The 18,739-nt window shown below is 41.2% G+C and overlaps 1 protein-coding gene across 1 annotated transcript in view; it reads left to right on the forward strand.

Moving 5' to 3' along the window:
- NRG1 (neuregulin 1) overlaps window positions 1–18,739 on the forward strand; it is a gene marked incomplete at both ends in the record, with an annotated part of 175,778 nt that overhangs the window by 23,816 nt on the left and 133,223 nt on the right. Inside the window, 2 exons of the mRNA XM_080362772.1 lie at window positions 7,315–7,492; window positions 15,800–15,924. Of these exons, the coding sequence (XP_080218898.1) occupies window positions 7,315–7,492; window positions 15,800–15,924 (303 nt within the window). The remainder of the gene's footprint in view (window positions 1–7,314; window positions 7,493–15,799; window positions 15,925–18,739) is intronic.

Raw genomic sequence — 18,739 nt, forward strand, 5'->3', positions numbered from 1 at the left:
CTGAATTTCTGAAACACAGAAACCCCAGCAAAAGAGTGTTGCTAGAAGAGTTGAAAGGAGGGGAAGGAAAGTGGTAAATGAGGAGCCAATATTCATAGTGTTGTTTGAATTGTGCATTAGCAAATCAATGTCTTGAAAGTTTCAAGGTTCACTGCTGTGAATATTTTATGCAACCTGTAATGCAACAGCAACTTCTTTCTTTTGATGCTCCAATTAATCTTGTTTTCTCTAAATTAATTTCTACATTTTGATTTTGTTTCTGTTCTTGTCAAACAAGCCATCAGACAGGTTTCAGTTCAGGTTTTCCAACTTTCCACCCCAAAATTTCTACATGGATGAGTGGTTCTTTGTGCGGAGGAACATTAGTGGACAAATGAACCCTCTAAACTGTCAGTTCTTCCTGGGGATGCCTAGAAATTTTATCATCTACTTTGTGAGAAGGAAGGGATGTGGCTGCAGCACTTCTGAACCCTCAGATTGGAAGACTAAAGTTCTAAGGAAGCTATTAAAAACAGAAAAGTTTTACCAACAACAGAAAAACAAAAACAAAAACAAAAAAGGACTTACCCAATAACTGGATTTTTGTCCGTAACTCAGAGGAATAACCTATGAAATTTTATTTGTTTGGTGACTTGCTGCATGTGTTTTTTCAAACAAAGATAGAGATTAGTGATGAAAATATGCTGGAGAGCACAGCAGAGAAAGAAACACATGTATGATGCAAAAAGCCATGCTTCCTCCCTTCATCTGTCTTCAAGGCATACAACTTGAGACAAACTTTTAAAATGTGCATTCCTGAAATTCAGCTTCTAAATCGTGAGTGGCTTCATGTATAAAAAATCACTGAGTGCTTCCAAGTCTGCTTGAAGCCCATGGCATTTACACCTACATAGCATTTTCGTGCATTGAATTGCTTTCATTTTAGTGATCAAATAAAGATTCTGGAGTCTACCTTTATGCACTTAGGTATGTAAAATATGGACCTGAAGATTTTTTTATCAATTTTATGAGCAGTTGTCCCTGAATCACTTTTTTAATATCAAGTCCATTTATTTTATGCTGTCTCCACATTTTCAGTCTATATGATCAGGGGTTTTTATTGACAGTGTCTAACAGGATCATCGTAGTTTATCAGGGATGCAGCCAGCTGGAGTCAGTTGAAGCACTGTGTACCAGAAGAGAAAGTATTTAATGCAATCAGGAGTGTTCCTGCAGATACAATTATCAGTAAATAAATTAAGTGTTGACCTTTAAATTATAATCTTTAGTTTAGACACTTGCTCACACCCAGCTTGTCTTGTGAAACCTGTGTTTTGCTATCTTTGAACACAGTTCCTGGTCTCTGAGGAGGTCTAAGCTCAGAAACTGATATCTTGAGTGACTGCCGGAGGCTGGGCAGCCTGGCATTATCTTGTTACACCGAACAAATTGGTGCTCTCAGGCTTTACCTCATAGACATGATACTTCTAGACATGCCAGTCAGTTTGTTACTATCATCCTTTTTTATGACTCCACTGGAGATGCTTTTTACTTGAGAAGTGAAGAGTGGAGTAGTGAGACCTTATCCATTAGCATGATACTTCTTCCATATGCCCTTTTTCAATGTCCTGTTGAAAATCCTGCCTTCATAATGTTATGTTAGGAGTTGGCCCATGATACTCTAATTTAAAGGCTTTACTGGGCTTCTGACAGGGAGAACAAAAAGATTAATGCAAGCTCAGAGAGCAGCTCCCTGGCAGAGAAAAATATCCATGAAAACTCAGATGACATGCTATGTATTTGAAAGCATCTCACCCTGAATAAACAAATACTTCAGGTGGAGATCTTTGAGCTTGTTAGATGCACCATTACTTTGAAAGGAGCAGGTGAGATTTCAGCACCATGATGCCTAAATCTGACAGGCTCACTGAATTTAGACTGAAATGCTCCACACCATGAGATGAGTTGTTCCTGGGAAAGGTAATCAGAGTTGTAGTTGGTATTGTGTTTAGTTTTTGGAAGTAGTTACTCTGATTTATAGTGGCATTCGCTGGTTCCTCCCTGGTCCAGCGTTCAAGGAACATGGCTGTAGTGCTATAACCCTCCCTGTTGCTCTGTTTCTTGGCTCCTGGCCAGGTTGCTAACAATTCCTGTGGCTTTCCTCTTTCTTTTGGCCCTTTATAACATCTAAAATTTCTGCAGAAATTTCCTTTTAACATCAGTAGGAAGAATAGAGATTGTTTGGATCTGAGTTTTACACAGAGTGCTCAAGAAAAATGTTAGGTTTGCATTTTCCATTTTGCTCTTCTGTACATACATAATTCTTATAATAAAATCATACCAAGACTCAGAAGATGAAATGTATCTGGCAATATTTTCAAAAGAGTTCAGAACTGAGAAATTTCCATTTAATTAATAAAATGATTTGTTTGGTTTTCCAGTCTCTCATGTCCAGTTACTCGGGCATTTTGGAGGCTGGTTGTGTGGGATTATCTCCTACCATTACATGCAGTATTTTATCTTGTGATCTGCACAGAAACTCAGCATGCTGGAAGGGAATAGCCAGATTTTGACATGTGTTCAGAATCCAGATGTTGCCTGGGAGAATAATAGGAGGATTAAGACCAACAGAAAACACTTTTTGTTTTTTGTTTTTTGTTTTTTTTAGTTATCTCAGCAGGAGCAGTGTAGTTTATATGGTTTATACCAAAGGCTTTAGAAAATCTGGCCTGCTGGTGATAAACCTGAGCTTGATTACAATCTCATATGCAAAGTGAGAAGGCTTTTTGGAAATAATATAATTTAACTTGCATTACTGCCTTGAGCATTATGCTACAAAAAAAGTCTGAGGCCAAGGCACTGGTTGTTATTCTTGTGGCATCTATTTCCACTCACCAAGCTGTTGGTCACAATCTTGCACAACAAACTGCGCACATGTGTCTACTGTCAAGCATGCCTCATACATTCCTGTGCTCAGACTCTTAAAAGCCTTTGTGCCTTCCTAGGAAAAGAAAATAAAGGAGGAAAAACCAAACCAAAACAAACCAAAAAAAACCTCACAACCAACCACTCATAGAATTTTCACTGAAAGTGTGTTGTTGTGTGATAATATTTTGCAGGTTTCCTGTTTAATTCATTCAATGTGTTTAGCTTCTATGCAGATCAACTATGCAATCAAACACTGAGAGTGAAGAGATTGCCGTGCTTCGCCAAACTCACCAAAGTCCAGAGAGAAGGAATTATCTCCATTCATACATTATTAGTGAGTCTTTTGCAGAGAGAATATGGAAATGTGTGTTCCTTATCTGCAATGATATTATGCAGGCCAGCAGACATACATTCCTGAAAATTGCTGACAAAAATAACAGATATTCAAGCCACCTTAATAAGCAGAGATCTAACTCCTTGCATGCTTTTGCTTGTTAAACTCTTACAACAGTGCAGGACTTCTGCTGACACAGTGGTCCACTGCTTTGTGAGGCCTTGTCACAGTGTGACAGCCCTGTCTTGCTGTTATCGCCCCTGTTGCTTTCTTAAAAAGTCTGTCGTATCAGGGGAAGTCCATGGGTCACAGAGAGAGGTCCTGACCTGGGAGTGTGAAAAGCCTGGGGTTAAATGTTAGTGTCTTTCTGTGTGCCTAATTGTATCTTGAAATGTGAGGCCCTCTTGGGTTTCAGCACAAGAAATACACATAAAGTGGAAACATGAAGTGGATTCCACCCCACCTTTCATTCAAGTACTGCCACTTTCAGGGTGCTTCCACACTTAATTTCTGCTGTTTCTCTTTGAGATTATCTGCTTTCTTTGGTACCTGGCCCTTGTTATTCTGTGATGGATAGCATATGTAAGGGCTACCTACCGCCATAGCAGAGCTGCTCGCAAAGGTGCTTCCCAAAAGGCAGCCCACGGGAAATGCTTCCATTTTCACCATGCATTTTGACTGAGTCATCCTGTCCCATTTGGCACCTTAACCTCCATCCATGTGTAGGAGATGCAGAGGGTGTTTAACTTGCCATTTACCCCCATTTCTGCCCCAGCAGCAAGCCTTTCTTGGAGCAGGAGGCAGAAGCACTGCCAGCTGCAGAAGTGGTGCTGCATGACAGGCACAGTGAGTAGTGGTGGAAAGGCGCCAGTCTGGCAGGAGATGCCATGGGGAGAAAGGGGGAGGGGGTAGAGAGGTGATGAGGGTTGGAGGCAGGGTGGGCTGGCAATGTCTAGTTATCATTATAAGCGGTTTTGCCTCATTTAAAATAATTTTTACCCCTCAGATGAGGTCGTCTTTTACTGACACTGGAGAAATTGGCACAGGCTATGACGAAAGTCAATTGCTCCTTGCACCAGTGGAAGCTGTAGCTGATCTCACTCCATACACACAATGCTGTGGTTTTATCAGCACAAGATTTCTCATATGCCTGACAGGTGTAACTAGCTTTTGCAAAACTCTAGCTGAAAGGAAAGAAAAAAAAACATAGTGTAAATGAAAAGGAGAAAAAGGAAAAAAAGAAGAAACAATCTCTTTTCTGTCCTGTCTATGAACAGCTTTTACTGCTTTCCCTGGAGACCACACATGCTTGGACAGCGAATTACTGTGAATTAGTGGGGTTCACTGCCATTGATTAAACCCTCTTTTATGTTTCCTGGTAACTCCTGTATTATGGCAAGAGCTGAGCATATGAATTTAATGCTTTTTTTTTTTTTTTCTTCCACTGACAGTTCCAATGAAGGAAAAAATCTGTAAGTAGTTTTGAGCAGATAATACTGAATTAAAATAAAATTCATTAACAAAATGGCATTTCCCTTTTATTCCCAATTTCCAAGTGCTAGGCTGACAGGAAAATCAATAACCAGTTGAAATCTTAAGCACAAAAATTTTGATATTTGCAATTGTGGTTATTGTCTTAAGTTATGCAAGGTATGGACTAGGACTATAATAAATGAAACATGCTAATATAAGAAATATTGCCTTTTTTTTTTACACTTCTGCAGCTCCTTTTCTTATGTAGTGACTATAACCTTAACTCTTTAATGACAGAATGAAAATATCAGCACAAACTTCAGTAGCAAGACTGTTAATTAATGCTAATTATTCCTGCTGGAAAATTTGAAGATTGGTATCTTTCAAAAAGTCTTTCTCTCTTTTGGGTAAATACCTGAATTTGTGCTTGTGTAAGTGTATATATATATATACATATATACATACATATATACAGATACACACATGCTCATAAAGGTACCTGTATTTAAACATATTGGTTTCAGAATGATGTGTGGGCATTTCTTTTCCAGAAAGCAAAAATTGTTTTGGTAGCATTTTTGGTACATGCTGGAATTTCCAAAATTATACAGTGGGGGCTGAAAAATGGAAACCAACATGTGATAAGACATTTTGTGGCAAATTTATTTCTGGTCTTGAAATCCGGGGCCTTACCTGATCTGTTTCAGTGCCACCCTGATGCAAGTGCCTACCCTATGTGTAAAACCTCCATGGATAGCCTCCCAGAAGGTCTCTTCCTCAGATGTTTTGCTTATATCTAGCCTAAGAGTTTCTGCCAGGGACTTCTTTTTCACACTAGCAGAAATGCATGGAAGAAGTTGTCACCTTCCTGTGAATCAGAAGTTTTCCACTTATCAAAGGCTGCTCTGCCCCTGTCCTGTCTTCTGTGGTGGCCCAGCAGGCGCCACCTGACATGCTCATTCTCTGCAGACTACATTTTCCCAGCCACCATTGTTTAGGCTGCTCTACTCTGGGCCCAGTTTCCAGTGAAATCAGACTTTCCCTGGCTTCTCTGGGCTTTCCTGGGATCAGGAATGTTGCCTCATGTATGGGACAGGCCATGATGCTGCCTGCAACAGGCAACTGCTTATCAGGCATATGTGTATCCAGTTTTTTGTATACACCTCTCAGAATTACCACCATGATGGTGCTGCTTGTTTTTTGTTTGATTGAAATAATAATGAAGGGCAATTGGTGTTAGCAAATCTCCACAAACACAAAAGCAATACATAATCAAGTGTATTCCAGTCTCTTAAAACTTCTTCTTGTACAGGACTGTATTGCAAACCTGCTGGAGTCAGAATGAACACTTCTAATCTGCATATTATGGTGAACCATTTTGCAGTGCTGGCCATTTGCTTCCTTCAACACTATTACAGCTGTTCAAGAAACAAAACATGCTGCAGCTAGAGGTGCTGCAAGGGAATACTGGCTCCCCAGAGGTACAGACCAACAGTGGGGCACAGCTGAGCCAGGATGGACTCACAAGCTATCACCCATCAGCTGACCATCTGTAGATCCCCATATTAGCCCTTTCCATTCGTGTGGTAAAGGTGTTATCTCAAGCTCCAGTGAAAGTAAGGTTGAACTAAGTCTTTTACTTCAATAATGGAGCACGATATAGGCTTGTTTATGGCTGATACACAGAGTCAAATGAAGGGTAGTGTTTCATACAGGGACTGTATCTATTTGTGAAGCCTGTGCTCAAAGATCAGCACCAATTCTGGAATATTAGAGGTTTTTAACTTAGAAAGCCCTAAAGAGTTTGAGATTTACCCACACAGGAAGTACTATCGCTACAACACAGTAGAAATTGAGATGCATCAGATGGAGCCCTTCAGTGTGCAGGAGTCATTGGCTGAGCTTTTTCAATGCAGTGTCCCCTTCTGGGTCCAAAATACCCTTAATTGATATTGATTCTCTTGATGGGCTTCCAAGCCCATTGTCTCTTGCCTCAGGGAAAGGATATGGCCAAGCTGAGGTTTGAGGTAGGCATATAATGTGGGTTATAATGTTTGGCTGAAGCAAAAGCCATTCTGTCAGGTTAGGGAAGCTGTTGAGCTTTTATTTATGCTTTTAGCACCCTGTCACATCAATTGCACCTGAAACCTTTGGAAAGCCCCTGATTCATAGCAGTCAAAATAAATAACACAGCAAGAAAGAACACCCTCCCTTTCCTTGTCTGTATTACCTACCAGTGCTGCCTGTCTCAGCATACTGTTTTGTGTCTAGGTACAATCAATTAAGTGTTGTTAGTGTTTCATACTTTATTCAGAAGTAAGACTTTAGTTCTTGCTAAGGCTGTGTATGGCTTGCAGGTTGTAAGATGCACATTGGAAGACTCCAAATGGGCAAACTAGAATGTCATTAAATACGCGCTTATGCATTAAGGATGATACAAGTAACACACAAATGATTGTTATTTTTCAGGTTTTAGTGTAGAAGTGTTGCTAGTCTGGCTGGGGTTTTGCTCTCTGTGGATTATTTAGCTGAACTTGAGTTAGCACTGTTTTCCCTTCTGATGATGGCCTAATCACCAGCATGTTCTTTTATTTCTTTAGCTGTGCCTCCCAAATTGAAGGAAATGAAAAATCAAGAGGCTGCTGTGGGTCAGAAGCTAGTGCTAAGGTGTGAAACCACTTCAGAGTACCCTGCACTCAGATTCAAATGGTTAAAGAATGGAAAGGAAATAACAAAAAAAAACAGACCGGAAAATATCAAGATCCCCAAAAAACAAAAGTAAGTACAGAGACATATCTCGCAAGGGGGGTTGGGAGGGGTTGGACAGCTGTACGCCAGAACACAAGCATTGAGGCTGTTAATTGCAGTATGACAAAGCTAAAAGCTGTGAGTTATGGAGCACAAAACAGATACTGAGGTTGTTTTTCTTGAACGTATGGATGAAGTGATAGTATGGCATAAATATTTCATAATAATTTTCCCTTTTCAATTTTTATTTGTTTTCTGATAGCCAAAGGCTATCATGTTAACCAGTAAACCTTGGAGAAAGACCATTATTAAACTACTGAAAAGAACAGAGGTACATTATGTTTATTGTCCAAAATCCAAGAATATTTAAAATCATCAAAGCAATGTAGATTTGGAAATGTTTTTGAGATTTGCTTTGCAAGTGATCTAGTCCTTAAGAAGGGCTGAATGCTGTCTGCATTAGCTTGAAATGCTTTACGCAAGCTTGCAGTAGTTCTTTACCAAATGCATTCCACCATACAGAGAACAAGCCACAGGTCTAGAAGATGTCAGACAAGTAGCAAAGCCTGCAGATCTCATCCTCCTCACTGGCGGAAAGTGTCCACTATATGTGACTGATGACCAGTGCCAAAAGATGGCCTGGTGCCTTGTTTCTGCAGGGAAGAAGAATAAGCTATACAATGTGTTTTCTGCATTGAGACAGGAGAAGGCTTTTGCTGTTTGGTCTCTACCATGTTGTTTGGGCTAAAAAGTTTAAATTGTAGCTACTTGTCCATCAAAGGAAGCTATGAAAATCCCTTTGAACAGAACCCTTCAATTCTCACTTCTGGTCTCAGTAGGCAGGGTGCTATCTGCTGCACTCCACATGCCTTCCATGTACCAGACACAGAGGATTTGGTGTGGGCTCTGCAAGAGATCTTTCCATCCAGGGTGTCAAGTGCCCCCATACATTTTGTCAAGTTTTCTTTCTTAGGCAAAAACAGCAGCCAAAATCAAACAGGAGCTTGGCTTTTCAGAGTTATTCGGGTTAAAAACCCGACATCCTGCTTTCCCTTGCAGTTTCTTCTACCCAAGCCTGGGGCACAGGGTGAGATGAGAAGGGGGAGAGAGCAGCATCACTGCATCTCCTATGCCACCTTCACACAGATGGCAAGAAGGAACCTGTGATGTCTCCTTCCAGCATGTGCAAAATGGAACTGTTCCAAGTGGCAGATAGCCCGGCAAATTGTCTGGACTCATTTGCAGGGCCATATGTCTCCATCAGAGTTGTATTTTCAGTCTGTTCTGTAAAAAAATGATTCAGGTCAGAGCCTGGCCCACAGCTTCCTTAGCAACACAGTGCCACCTTTGAGGAGTAAGCAGTATTTTCTCTGGCTGATACTGATTGACTAAATGCACTAGAGCCAGGATTTCACCTTCTGGGGCTGGGCTTTATCAGCTAAGCATTGAATCAGTAACTGCCTTCTGAGCTCCCTTTCTCCTTTTTTTTCCTCACAAAACTTTGAGGAGCTGAACATGCATGTGGAACATAAGAGACTAATTTGCAGGTCAGTGTGTCAAAACATGTTAAAATTCCCCAAAAGACACATATGAAAAAAATTAAAATTTGGACTTTTTTTCTGGAAAATGTAAATCTGAAGTCCTATTGCTCCACCAGAAGTGGGCACAGTGCAGCCATTGACCAGGATTCCGCACTTCCGTGCGCTACGTCAGCCACAAGGGTATCACTCATAGTTGGAATTTCTCTCTTCTATTTTCTGTTTTAAAACAGAAATGTCAGTGCAGAATAGAGAAGCTCTTCCAGTTAGAGATGTGAAAGTCACTAGATGTAGAGTACAGAAAGGGGAAAGACCAGGGATGTCTGCTGACACCGGAATGATTTTCCTTGCCTTTCTACTTTGAGATTTTAGTTTGGGGACACATCAGTGCTTTGCCATTCTTCTTTTGCTGTCTATGTGTGCATTGCATCCAGGACTGAGTAGATGTGAACAGTTTAAGAGAAGATAGGTTGTATTTTGATAGAAAGTGGGACAAGCACGTGTCCTAAAGCTGAAGGAAAATGAGGGAAAGTATGGTGCAAATGCCTAAAGGCACATGCAGATTACAGTAAACAAAGCCACATTAAAAAGGTCCAATGCAAAAGGAAAGAAATATAAGTTATCAAAGAGCTTTCCCCCTGCTTATTTTCTATGTTTGGTTTGGTTTTTTTTTTTTAATGACAGAACACTGATAAATGTTTGTTGTGTTCGTATGCTGCCATATGGTTACAACAAGCATTTTAGCATGAACTTCTTACTATTACGAAGTGTGGGAAAGATCAACTAGGAAGGCTGGAGTAGTTGTTGAGCTGTCTGGGATTAATGTCTATTTTAAAGGTCAAATGGCTACATGAAAAGTAGTCTGTATTTCTGAAGAACCATTAGCTTACAGGATACCACAGTCTAATTGACTCCTTCAATCCAAACACTTGAGAATAACACTTCCTACATATTTATAAAAACCTTGCAAAGTTTGTAAGTAGGGCCCAATGTCCAGAAGTCACTTTTGGTAATGTCATATTTTGCAAGAAAACACGTTTCTCATTGTATGATGACAGAATAAAACCTGTTAATTGTTTGGAGAAAAAAAAAAAAAAAAAGTGCTTCCAGGTTCTGGCTATTTAGCTTTATTTTTTTCTAACAAATTGCAAAAAATATCTGGCAGAAGGATGAAGTGTCTAGCTCAGAAATTGAACATGAAGACCGTAGCTTGTCACCTGGGGTAAGCATGGAGAAGATATTACTGCAGCTTGGTGGTTTTGGTGCATTTGGTGGGTTTGGCCCATGTGAATACTATCAGTTCAAAGGATTTGCAGAAGTGGGGCAGATGCTGACTCTGTTCTCCCAGATTTTTAAGAGTTTAGAAGTTTAGAGTCTGTGGCAATGCAGGCTTCCTCAAAGCATAGCCTTCTGAAGACTGCCTTGCATGCAAAATAAACTCAGGGGATCACTCCTCTAAGCTTGCTAGGATGATTCCAGGGTGTTTGATTCAGAGGTTGCAGAGCCCTGATGTGCGATGATATGACAGTACAGCAGGTGACTCACACTAAATGAGTGTGCCCCTTCTCATTACACTGGGAAGTCAAGAGAAACCAAATCGCAGAATCACAGAATGTTAGGGTTTGGAAGGGACTTCAAAAGATCATCTAGTCCAATTCCCCCGCCGGAGCAGGAACACGTAGAGGAGGTTACACAGGAAGGTGTCCAGGCGGGTTTTGAATGTCTCCAGAGTAGGAGACTCCACAACCTCCTTGGGCAGCCTGTTCCAGTGTTTTGGCACCCTCACTGAGACTAAGTTTCTTCTCATATTTAAGTGGAACCTCTTGTGTTCCAGTTTGAACCCATTAGCCCTTGTCCTACCATTGGTTGTCACCGAAAAGAGCCTGGCTTCATCCTCGTGACACTCACTGTTTATATATTTGTAAACATTAATAAGGTCACCCCTCAGCCTCCCCTTCTCCAAACTAAAGACATGCAGTTCCCTCAGCGTTTCCTCATAAGGGAGATGTTCCACTCCCTTAATCATCTTTGTTGCCCTGTGTTGGATTCTTTCCAGCAGTTCCCTGTCCTTCTGGAACTGAGGGGCCCAGAACTGGACACAATATTCCAGATGTGGTCTCACCAGGGCAAAGTAGAGGTGAAGAAGAACCTCTCTTGACCTACTGACCACACACCTTCTAATACACCTCAGGATGCCATTGGCCTTCTTGGCCACAAGGGCACAGTGCTGGCTCATGGTCATTCTGCCATCCACCAGGAACCCCAGGTCCCCTGCCGCAATGCTGCTCTCTAATAGGTCATTTCCCAACCTATACTGGAACCTGGGGTGGTTCCTACCCAGATGCAATACTCTACATTTGCCCTTGTTATATTTCATGAAATTTTTTCTCCGCCCAACTCTCCAGCCTGTCCAGGTCTCGCTCGATGTCAGCATAGCCTTCTGACATGTCAGCCACTCCTCCTAGCTTGGTGTCATCAGCAAACTTGCTAATAGTACACTCTATTCCCTCATCCAAATCATCGATGAATATATTGAATAATACCGGCCCCAGTACTGACCCTTGAGGGATTCCACTAGATACAGGCCTCCAACTAGACTCCACTCCATTGACCACAACTCTCTGGCTTCTTCCCTTCAGCCAGTTCGCAGTTCACCTCACTACCCGATTCTCCAGACCGCACTCCCTCAGTTTAGCTGCGAGGATGCTGTGGGACACTGTGTCAAATGCTTTACTGAAGTCAAGGTAGACCACTTCCACTGCTCTGCCATCATCTGTCCACCTCGTTCTGTTCTCATAAAAGGTGATGAGGTTGGTCAAGCACAACTTCCCCTTGGTGAAACCATGTTGACTGGCCCTAATGACCCTCTTGTCCTTGATATGCCTTGAGATGGCACCAAGGATAAGTTGTTCCATCACTTTCCCAGGGATTGAGGTGAATCTGACTGGTCTGTAGTTACCCAGGTCCTCCTTCTTGCCCTTTTTGAAGACTGGAGTGACATTTGCTTTCCTCCAGTCCTCAGGCACCTCTCCCCTTTCCCAAGATTTGGCAAAGATGATGGTGAGCGGTCCAGCAATGACATCAGCCAGCTCCCTCAGCACCTGTGGGTGCATCCCATCCAGACCCATGGATTTATGGATGTCCAGATTACCTAATTGCTCCCTAACCCAGTCCTCATCAACTAAGGCAGACTCCTCCATTGTCCTGACTTCCTCTGGGGCCTCAAGGGTATGAGGCTTCTCAGGACAGCCTCCGGCAGAGTAGGCAGAGACAAAGGTGGCATTCAGGAACTCTGCCTTCTCAGTATCTTCTGTCACCAGGGCACCCACCTCATTCATCAGTGGGCCTACATTGCCTCTGGAGTTAGTTTTATCTGCCATGTATTTGAAAAAGCTCTTTCTATTGTCCTTGACTCCTCTTGCCAGGTTTAATTCTAAGCAGGCCTCAGCTTTCCTAGTTGCCTCCCTACACCCTCTGACAACAGCCTTATATTCTTCCCAAGTGGCCAGCCCCTCCTTCCATGATCTGTAAACTCTCCTCTTCCACTTGAGCTTACCCAGCAGTTCCCTGTTTAACCACAAAGGTCTCCTGGCTCCCTTCCTTGACTTCCTATGTGTCAGGATGTTCTGATCTTGAGCCTGGTAGAAGCAGTCCCTGAACACTAACCAACTGTCTTGGGCCCCTTTACCTTCAAGCAGCCTTGCCCATGGGATTTCCCCTAGCAATTGCTTGAATGAGTTTAAGATTTAATGGAAGACATTTAGAGCACTCACTTTTTACATCGGAGTAAGAGCATGTAGTTGGTGAGTTTCTGCTGCTCTTAGGATTGCTGATGATTCATGATGCCATGATTGATTGTTCTGTGTGTCCAAGCTGTAAGTTATTCGTTGTGTCAATGGAGAGTCAATGTCACGGTCCAGACAAGGGCTTTTCAACTGCTAGCTAACTTTTCCATGCCTGCCCATTTGTACTGGTAACATTTAGTTTTCCTTCTCTGATTTCAAACCCAGGTGAAGCCTACACATTTTTGGTTTGTGTGCTGTACAGAGTCAGACTCCTTTATCAAGGTTGAGGTTTTTTGGGCAGAGGGAAGGTATTTGCCACTTCACGTAGCTGATGGCATCAAATACAACACTGCATAAGAAAACTTCATGTGCAAGTGCCCTGTATCTTGGGCTTCATCCAAGCTTAGCCTGGATATTTGCCCACAGACAGGCAATTCTGTATGACAGATGGAGACTGGAAGCAAAATTAATTCAAACAGTCAGATAAAGTGGGCTGGGACTGCCTTCTGCAGATATATTTATTCCTCTTTCATGTATGAACACAAGCTCAGCAGTGTCATAGTGACAATGACCTAAAGATACAGCAGAAGCAAATCTCATAGGGAGAGGCATTTTTTGGTATAGCATGGTGTAGACTGAGAAAAGGATGAGCATTTCTATACTGAATCCCTTACTAGGGTCTTTAGTGAGTACTGGTTGAGTACTGTATTGATGGAAAGCTGCTTCATTTACAGCCACTAATGAGTCACCTGCTCTGACTGTTTTGAATTCTGTCCTGATATGTCTCAATAATATTCTTAAGTCTATAAATATTCACATTATTTCTCCTGATCTCAGAGAAAAAGCTCTTTACAGAGTTTTTATAAAAACAATAAATTTGGCTTGTTAGAATTAGGTTTGTAAGAAAAATGGTTGCTTCACTTATTTTAATATAATCTTAAAATCATAAAAGGAAGACACAATTCCTTGCCTTTTCCTGGAGATACCATGTAAAACAAAGACAGTAAACTAAATATGCAGGGTAAGGAGTTTCTTCCAAAAGCCAAGAGTGCCACAAAGGTTGTTTGCATCAATATTACTTAATATCACATGGATCAGAAAAGGTACCACAGCAGACATACAGTGGGTGCCCGAATAAAAATGATACAGCTGCAGCTGTGCTTCTTACTTATCATTGGGTTAAAGTGAGTTCCTCAAAAAACTGAGCCCGTTTACATTGCTTTTTGAAGCATCCTAAGTCTACAGCCTGGTCTCCATCTATAAAAATGTGTGCAAGCATGGCTTGCAGATAAGCTGTGTGATATAGGAAATATTGCATGTCCACAGAAGTTGTTACTTAGTGTAGACTGCTGCCAGACGTTCCTGGACAGGTCCTCAACAGGTTGTTGCAAAGGCAGATGTGTAGATGGCTGGCAGGGAGATTAAAGAGCAGGCCATCTTTACTGTGGTATAAGCGTAACTGTTAGTCATGTGCAAAATTCCCACACAAAGAGACAGTAGCTTTCACCTTCTGGACACTTCTGTCAGTATGTCAACAGTTTTTTTCTCACATATTCATGATGACCACCAGCTACAGTCCATTCTTGTATGCTATCTGAAATGCAACCCAGTATTGAGAACTGGGTTCTAACATTGCTTGAGAAGGGAGCACAAATAGTCAGCTATTCAATTGTTTACCATTTGAGCAAACCCGAGCAAATTGTTAATCCTAGCTTGGCTGCTTTTCCTTCTTTCAATTCGAGAGGCCTCAAGAAAACAGCCCTCTTTCATGACATAAGGGAAAACCCTTGTAATGTGGGCTTCTATTAGAGCTGAGGTCCACTTAGCACACTGCTCTCATCTCATGAGGGTCACAGTGCTGACTCTTCAGCAGCAGAACCTTTGCCTAGAGACAGAAAAGGCTGAGTTGCTGATAAGCAGATGGGATAGTTTACTGTGCTAGAGGAGGAATGGCTCAGAAGGATGAGTTGGAAAGTGGCATTGAACATTTCAGTTGCTCCAGAAGCCCCCTCCTACAACAAACACATTTCTGGTCTGAACCCAACCCTGCTCAGTGGTTCCCAGAGTGGGTAACCAGTTGTGATTTCTGCAAGGACCTTTAGGAGACATGGGTGTGCTGAAGCAAACCAACTCCCCAGACATTGCTTAGGTCAACACTGGTTGCTAGACATGCTGATGAGTGAAGAACCCCTACCTCCTGGGGCTCAGTCCTTCGTAGTGGGGTAAGCCAACTTAGAGAAGCCAATGCTCATGCACTCTATTAAGTGACTATTCTAGATAAATGAGTAGGCTTTGCTACAGGCAAAACTTCACCAAAGCACTTCTTTTAAACATAAACTGAGAAAAGCAATGAAGTGTGTATATTCCCCAAACTAGTTATTCTCTGCAGTCTAGATAATTGCCATCACAGGACCTGGGGACCCTTTGGGTGATAACAGAATGTGTTCCTACCAAATTTATGTTCTGCATTTTAAAAGCTAATCTTAAAACCTTGGAAACTCATTAAATTATGTCTCTGAGCCAGGAACACAATGTAGCTTCATGCAAATTGTGTTCCTGCCTGTAATAATGATTTACTATAGGGGTTTCAGAGGCTTTTAAAGAAAGTGGCATGTCCTAATCTCATAATTATTTAGTCAGATGTTGGAAACTACAGTACTTACCCAGTACTCTGCTACTGGCAGTATGAGCTGCCATCTCCGTGGCATCTGGTTAGCCAGCAATTCAGCTGAGAGACAAGTCTTTCAGATTTCCTCTAAGAATAGAGACTTCTCTCAAGCAAAGGAGAATAAACAAGTATCTTCATTTGAGTTAATTAATATGCCTGTGTTCCAGCAGCCTGTATGAGATATATTTTTTTATTCCACTCCTTTCTTTCAAACCTGGATAGTAGCAACCTGTTAGTAAGAATAGAAAACAGGACTCTTTGTTGAGAGATAAAAAAGAGTGCATTAGTTGATGCAGTGACTGTTACGCCAGTACAGGACGTTTACATGTTTTTTCTTATTTCACAGGAAGTACTCTGAGCTTCACATTTATAGAGCCACATTGGCTGATGCTGGGGAATATGCATGCAGAGTGAGCAGCAAACTAGGGAATGACAGTACTAAAGCCAGTGTTTTCATCATGGACACCAATGGTAAGGTTTGACTCTTTATTTTACTATCACATTAAGGAAGACCATGTATTAAATCTGCCACCATGACAAAAGGGTTTGGAGGAGGGGAAAGCCTTGCAGATGAGGTGGAAGTGGAACCATTGAAATCTATTAGGTTTACTAAGAAAATTAATCAGGCCTGACTTGTCTTCTGTGAAGCTGAGATGTTCATTTTTCCTTACCTAGACAAATGAGATACCTCATACACATCTCAGGAAAGATCAGCATTTTCTGTGAGACACTTTCCAACATCAAGTCTAAATAGTCAAGACAAGAAGAGGATGAAGGGAAATGAATATTATTCTAATTCACATAGTACACATGGGCAGTAGAGGCACTATGGGCCTGTGGGGAAGCTTTCATTTAGCCGAAAACATGTCTAAGTTGAACTTCTAAACCAGCACTCCTCTCTTTGTCTTTAAGTGATATTTGTATGGCTCTGATTGCCACCACTTTTACTTTCACAGATGTTGATAGGTTTTTCTTTTGATTTCTAAAATAATGAAGACAAAATCACAAATGTATTCAAAGGAATGTTATTCAAAGGTACGAATGTAATTAATGTACTTTAATTCAGGCATTGTGATTTAAACTTCTTTCTGGAGGTGCAGAGCTTATCATGAGGCAGACAGCATTCATACTTTCCCAGATGATTTTAAATGATTATAGATAACTATTTTTGCAGGGCTCCTTTGCTTTTTATTTACAGAAAGTCCCAATTATTTCTGATGGAATTCTGTGAGTGTTTCCATTGTACACAAATGCAGTACTGTTTTTATTTGCAAGTGCATTGGAGGCCACAGTTCAGCTAAAAACTTGTTTCTTAAATATGACATTGACTAATTCAGCTCTGATAATTCAAACTCCAGTGTTTAGCCAGTTGTGAAGTATCAAATGAATGTGCACACATTATCAAACAAAGCAGAAGTTCTGTTCATATGTGAAATGGGTTTAAAGATGTTGCAATAAGAATTCACCAGGAATGCTTTCCTGTTCCACATTGTGCTCTAAAACAGGAGATAGGCATTTACTTAAATAGAAAAACAAATGTAAATCTTTGCCAGTGGGCTTTATCTTTGGCTATCTGCTGTTTCAGTGACTACTTGTCTGTATTGACTTTGTGTGTTTGATATTCTATCAACTAAAAAATCTCAAGTGCTAAGATTTTGTATGTGTTATATGGTATTATAATCACGATCAGATATCAGGATATTGATATAAAAAATCAAGTGTTATTTACCAGAATATTATGAGAAGGAAAAATGGGTAGCTGTTCCAGTGTAACTTTGTAAATACTCTTGGGTTCCATTAATACAGCTTTTTGGTTACTCATTAGCTGCTTACATGGAAAGCTCCTATAATGTTTCCAAGATACTGAAGTCTCCAAAACTTAGCTGTAGGCCCTCTGCCTGGGAAACAATACAAAAAATGAAAAAAAAAAAAAAAAAGCTTGGCTGTCCTCTGTTACTTTCCAGATGAGGAAAGGAGTCATGGCGGGGGAGCACATGTGGGACCTCAATCCTATGCTTCATGACATCAATTTTTCAACTTCCTTTTGGGCTCTGCTAAATGACAGCAAAACACTCCTACTTCAGGGAGATAAGAGCTTAGTTTTGAAAGAAAATTTTTACAGGCAAGGCCTGTTACATGCGTTTATAACTGATACGTTAGAATCTGTCTAATGTGAAAAGTAAGTTGCTTAAAACACAATCATGCATGAAGACTCCCTTGAATATGGGACAAACTCCAATCTAGACCTAGCATCTGGCTCTTTTCTGTAAAGATCTGAACTAGAAAGTCAGTGATATATGAACTGGAACATCTTGGTGATATTTGATAATATAGAATCAGGCATGGCAGCATTCATTGGTTGAATAAATCAATCATGCATATTTGGTTGCTACACATACATCTGAGCCCCCTTTGCTTATTGTTGCTTATAAATTACCAGTAAAATTATTCCTGTTTTTCCTTCTGATGATGGAATTTCCCACCTGGATTTGAGGAACAGCATGGGCAACATCTGGTGACTTAAGAGCAATGGATCCCTAAGGCCTCAGAGGGCAACATCTGCTTTGCAAACAGGGACAGACCCCCTGCACGGTGACCTCCTCACCCCTCCTTCCCCCACATTCCCTGACCTCTTCCCCTTGCTAGCTTAATGACAGATTTGGGATCCAAAGTTAGTAATGAGCCTTGAAGGGCAGTCATTACTCAAATCTCATAGTATGTGAAGTCCTGCATGATTCATAAGAACGAGGAGGGTTTTTTTGTTAGTGGTTGTGTTTGTTTGTTTGGTTTGGTTGTCTGCTTTTGTTTGTTGTTGTTGGGGGTTTTTAAAGAATGAAAAAAACTCAGTGTATTTATCTCTTATGTGTTATTTCCTGCCAACGGGCTTTTGGAGAAGACTTTGGGGTCCAGTGCTTCCCAGAAGACCCTGGAGGAAACTTATGTGTGGATATCTGAGAGGGCTGAACCTCTCAGAGTAGGCAAAGAGGTTGCTTCCTTCCACCTCCAGCAGATAGGACAACAGTAGAGTAAAGAAAGATGCCTCAGAGGGCCTGACTTTCTTATGGTTGTACTGACCTGATCTGCTATGGGAACCATAACTTCAATTATGACAGTTAATTTAATGACCTCACCTGGCCATGTTTATTGTGTGCGCTCTGCTGTCTGCAGACTAGATCCCCCTTTCCCTTTATGTTGGGTGCTTTAAGACTGAGGGTAGATAAGGATGGCTTTTCTGGGCATGGTGTTATTTTTCTTTCCACTAAAAGATTAGTGATTTTCAGTATAA

Source organism: Nesoenas mayeri, assembly GCF_963082525.1.
Source record: "Nesoenas mayeri genome assembly, chromosome: Z".
In the NCBI taxonomy this organism is placed as follows: Eukaryota; Metazoa; Chordata; class Aves; order Columbiformes; family Columbidae; genus Nesoenas; species Nesoenas mayeri.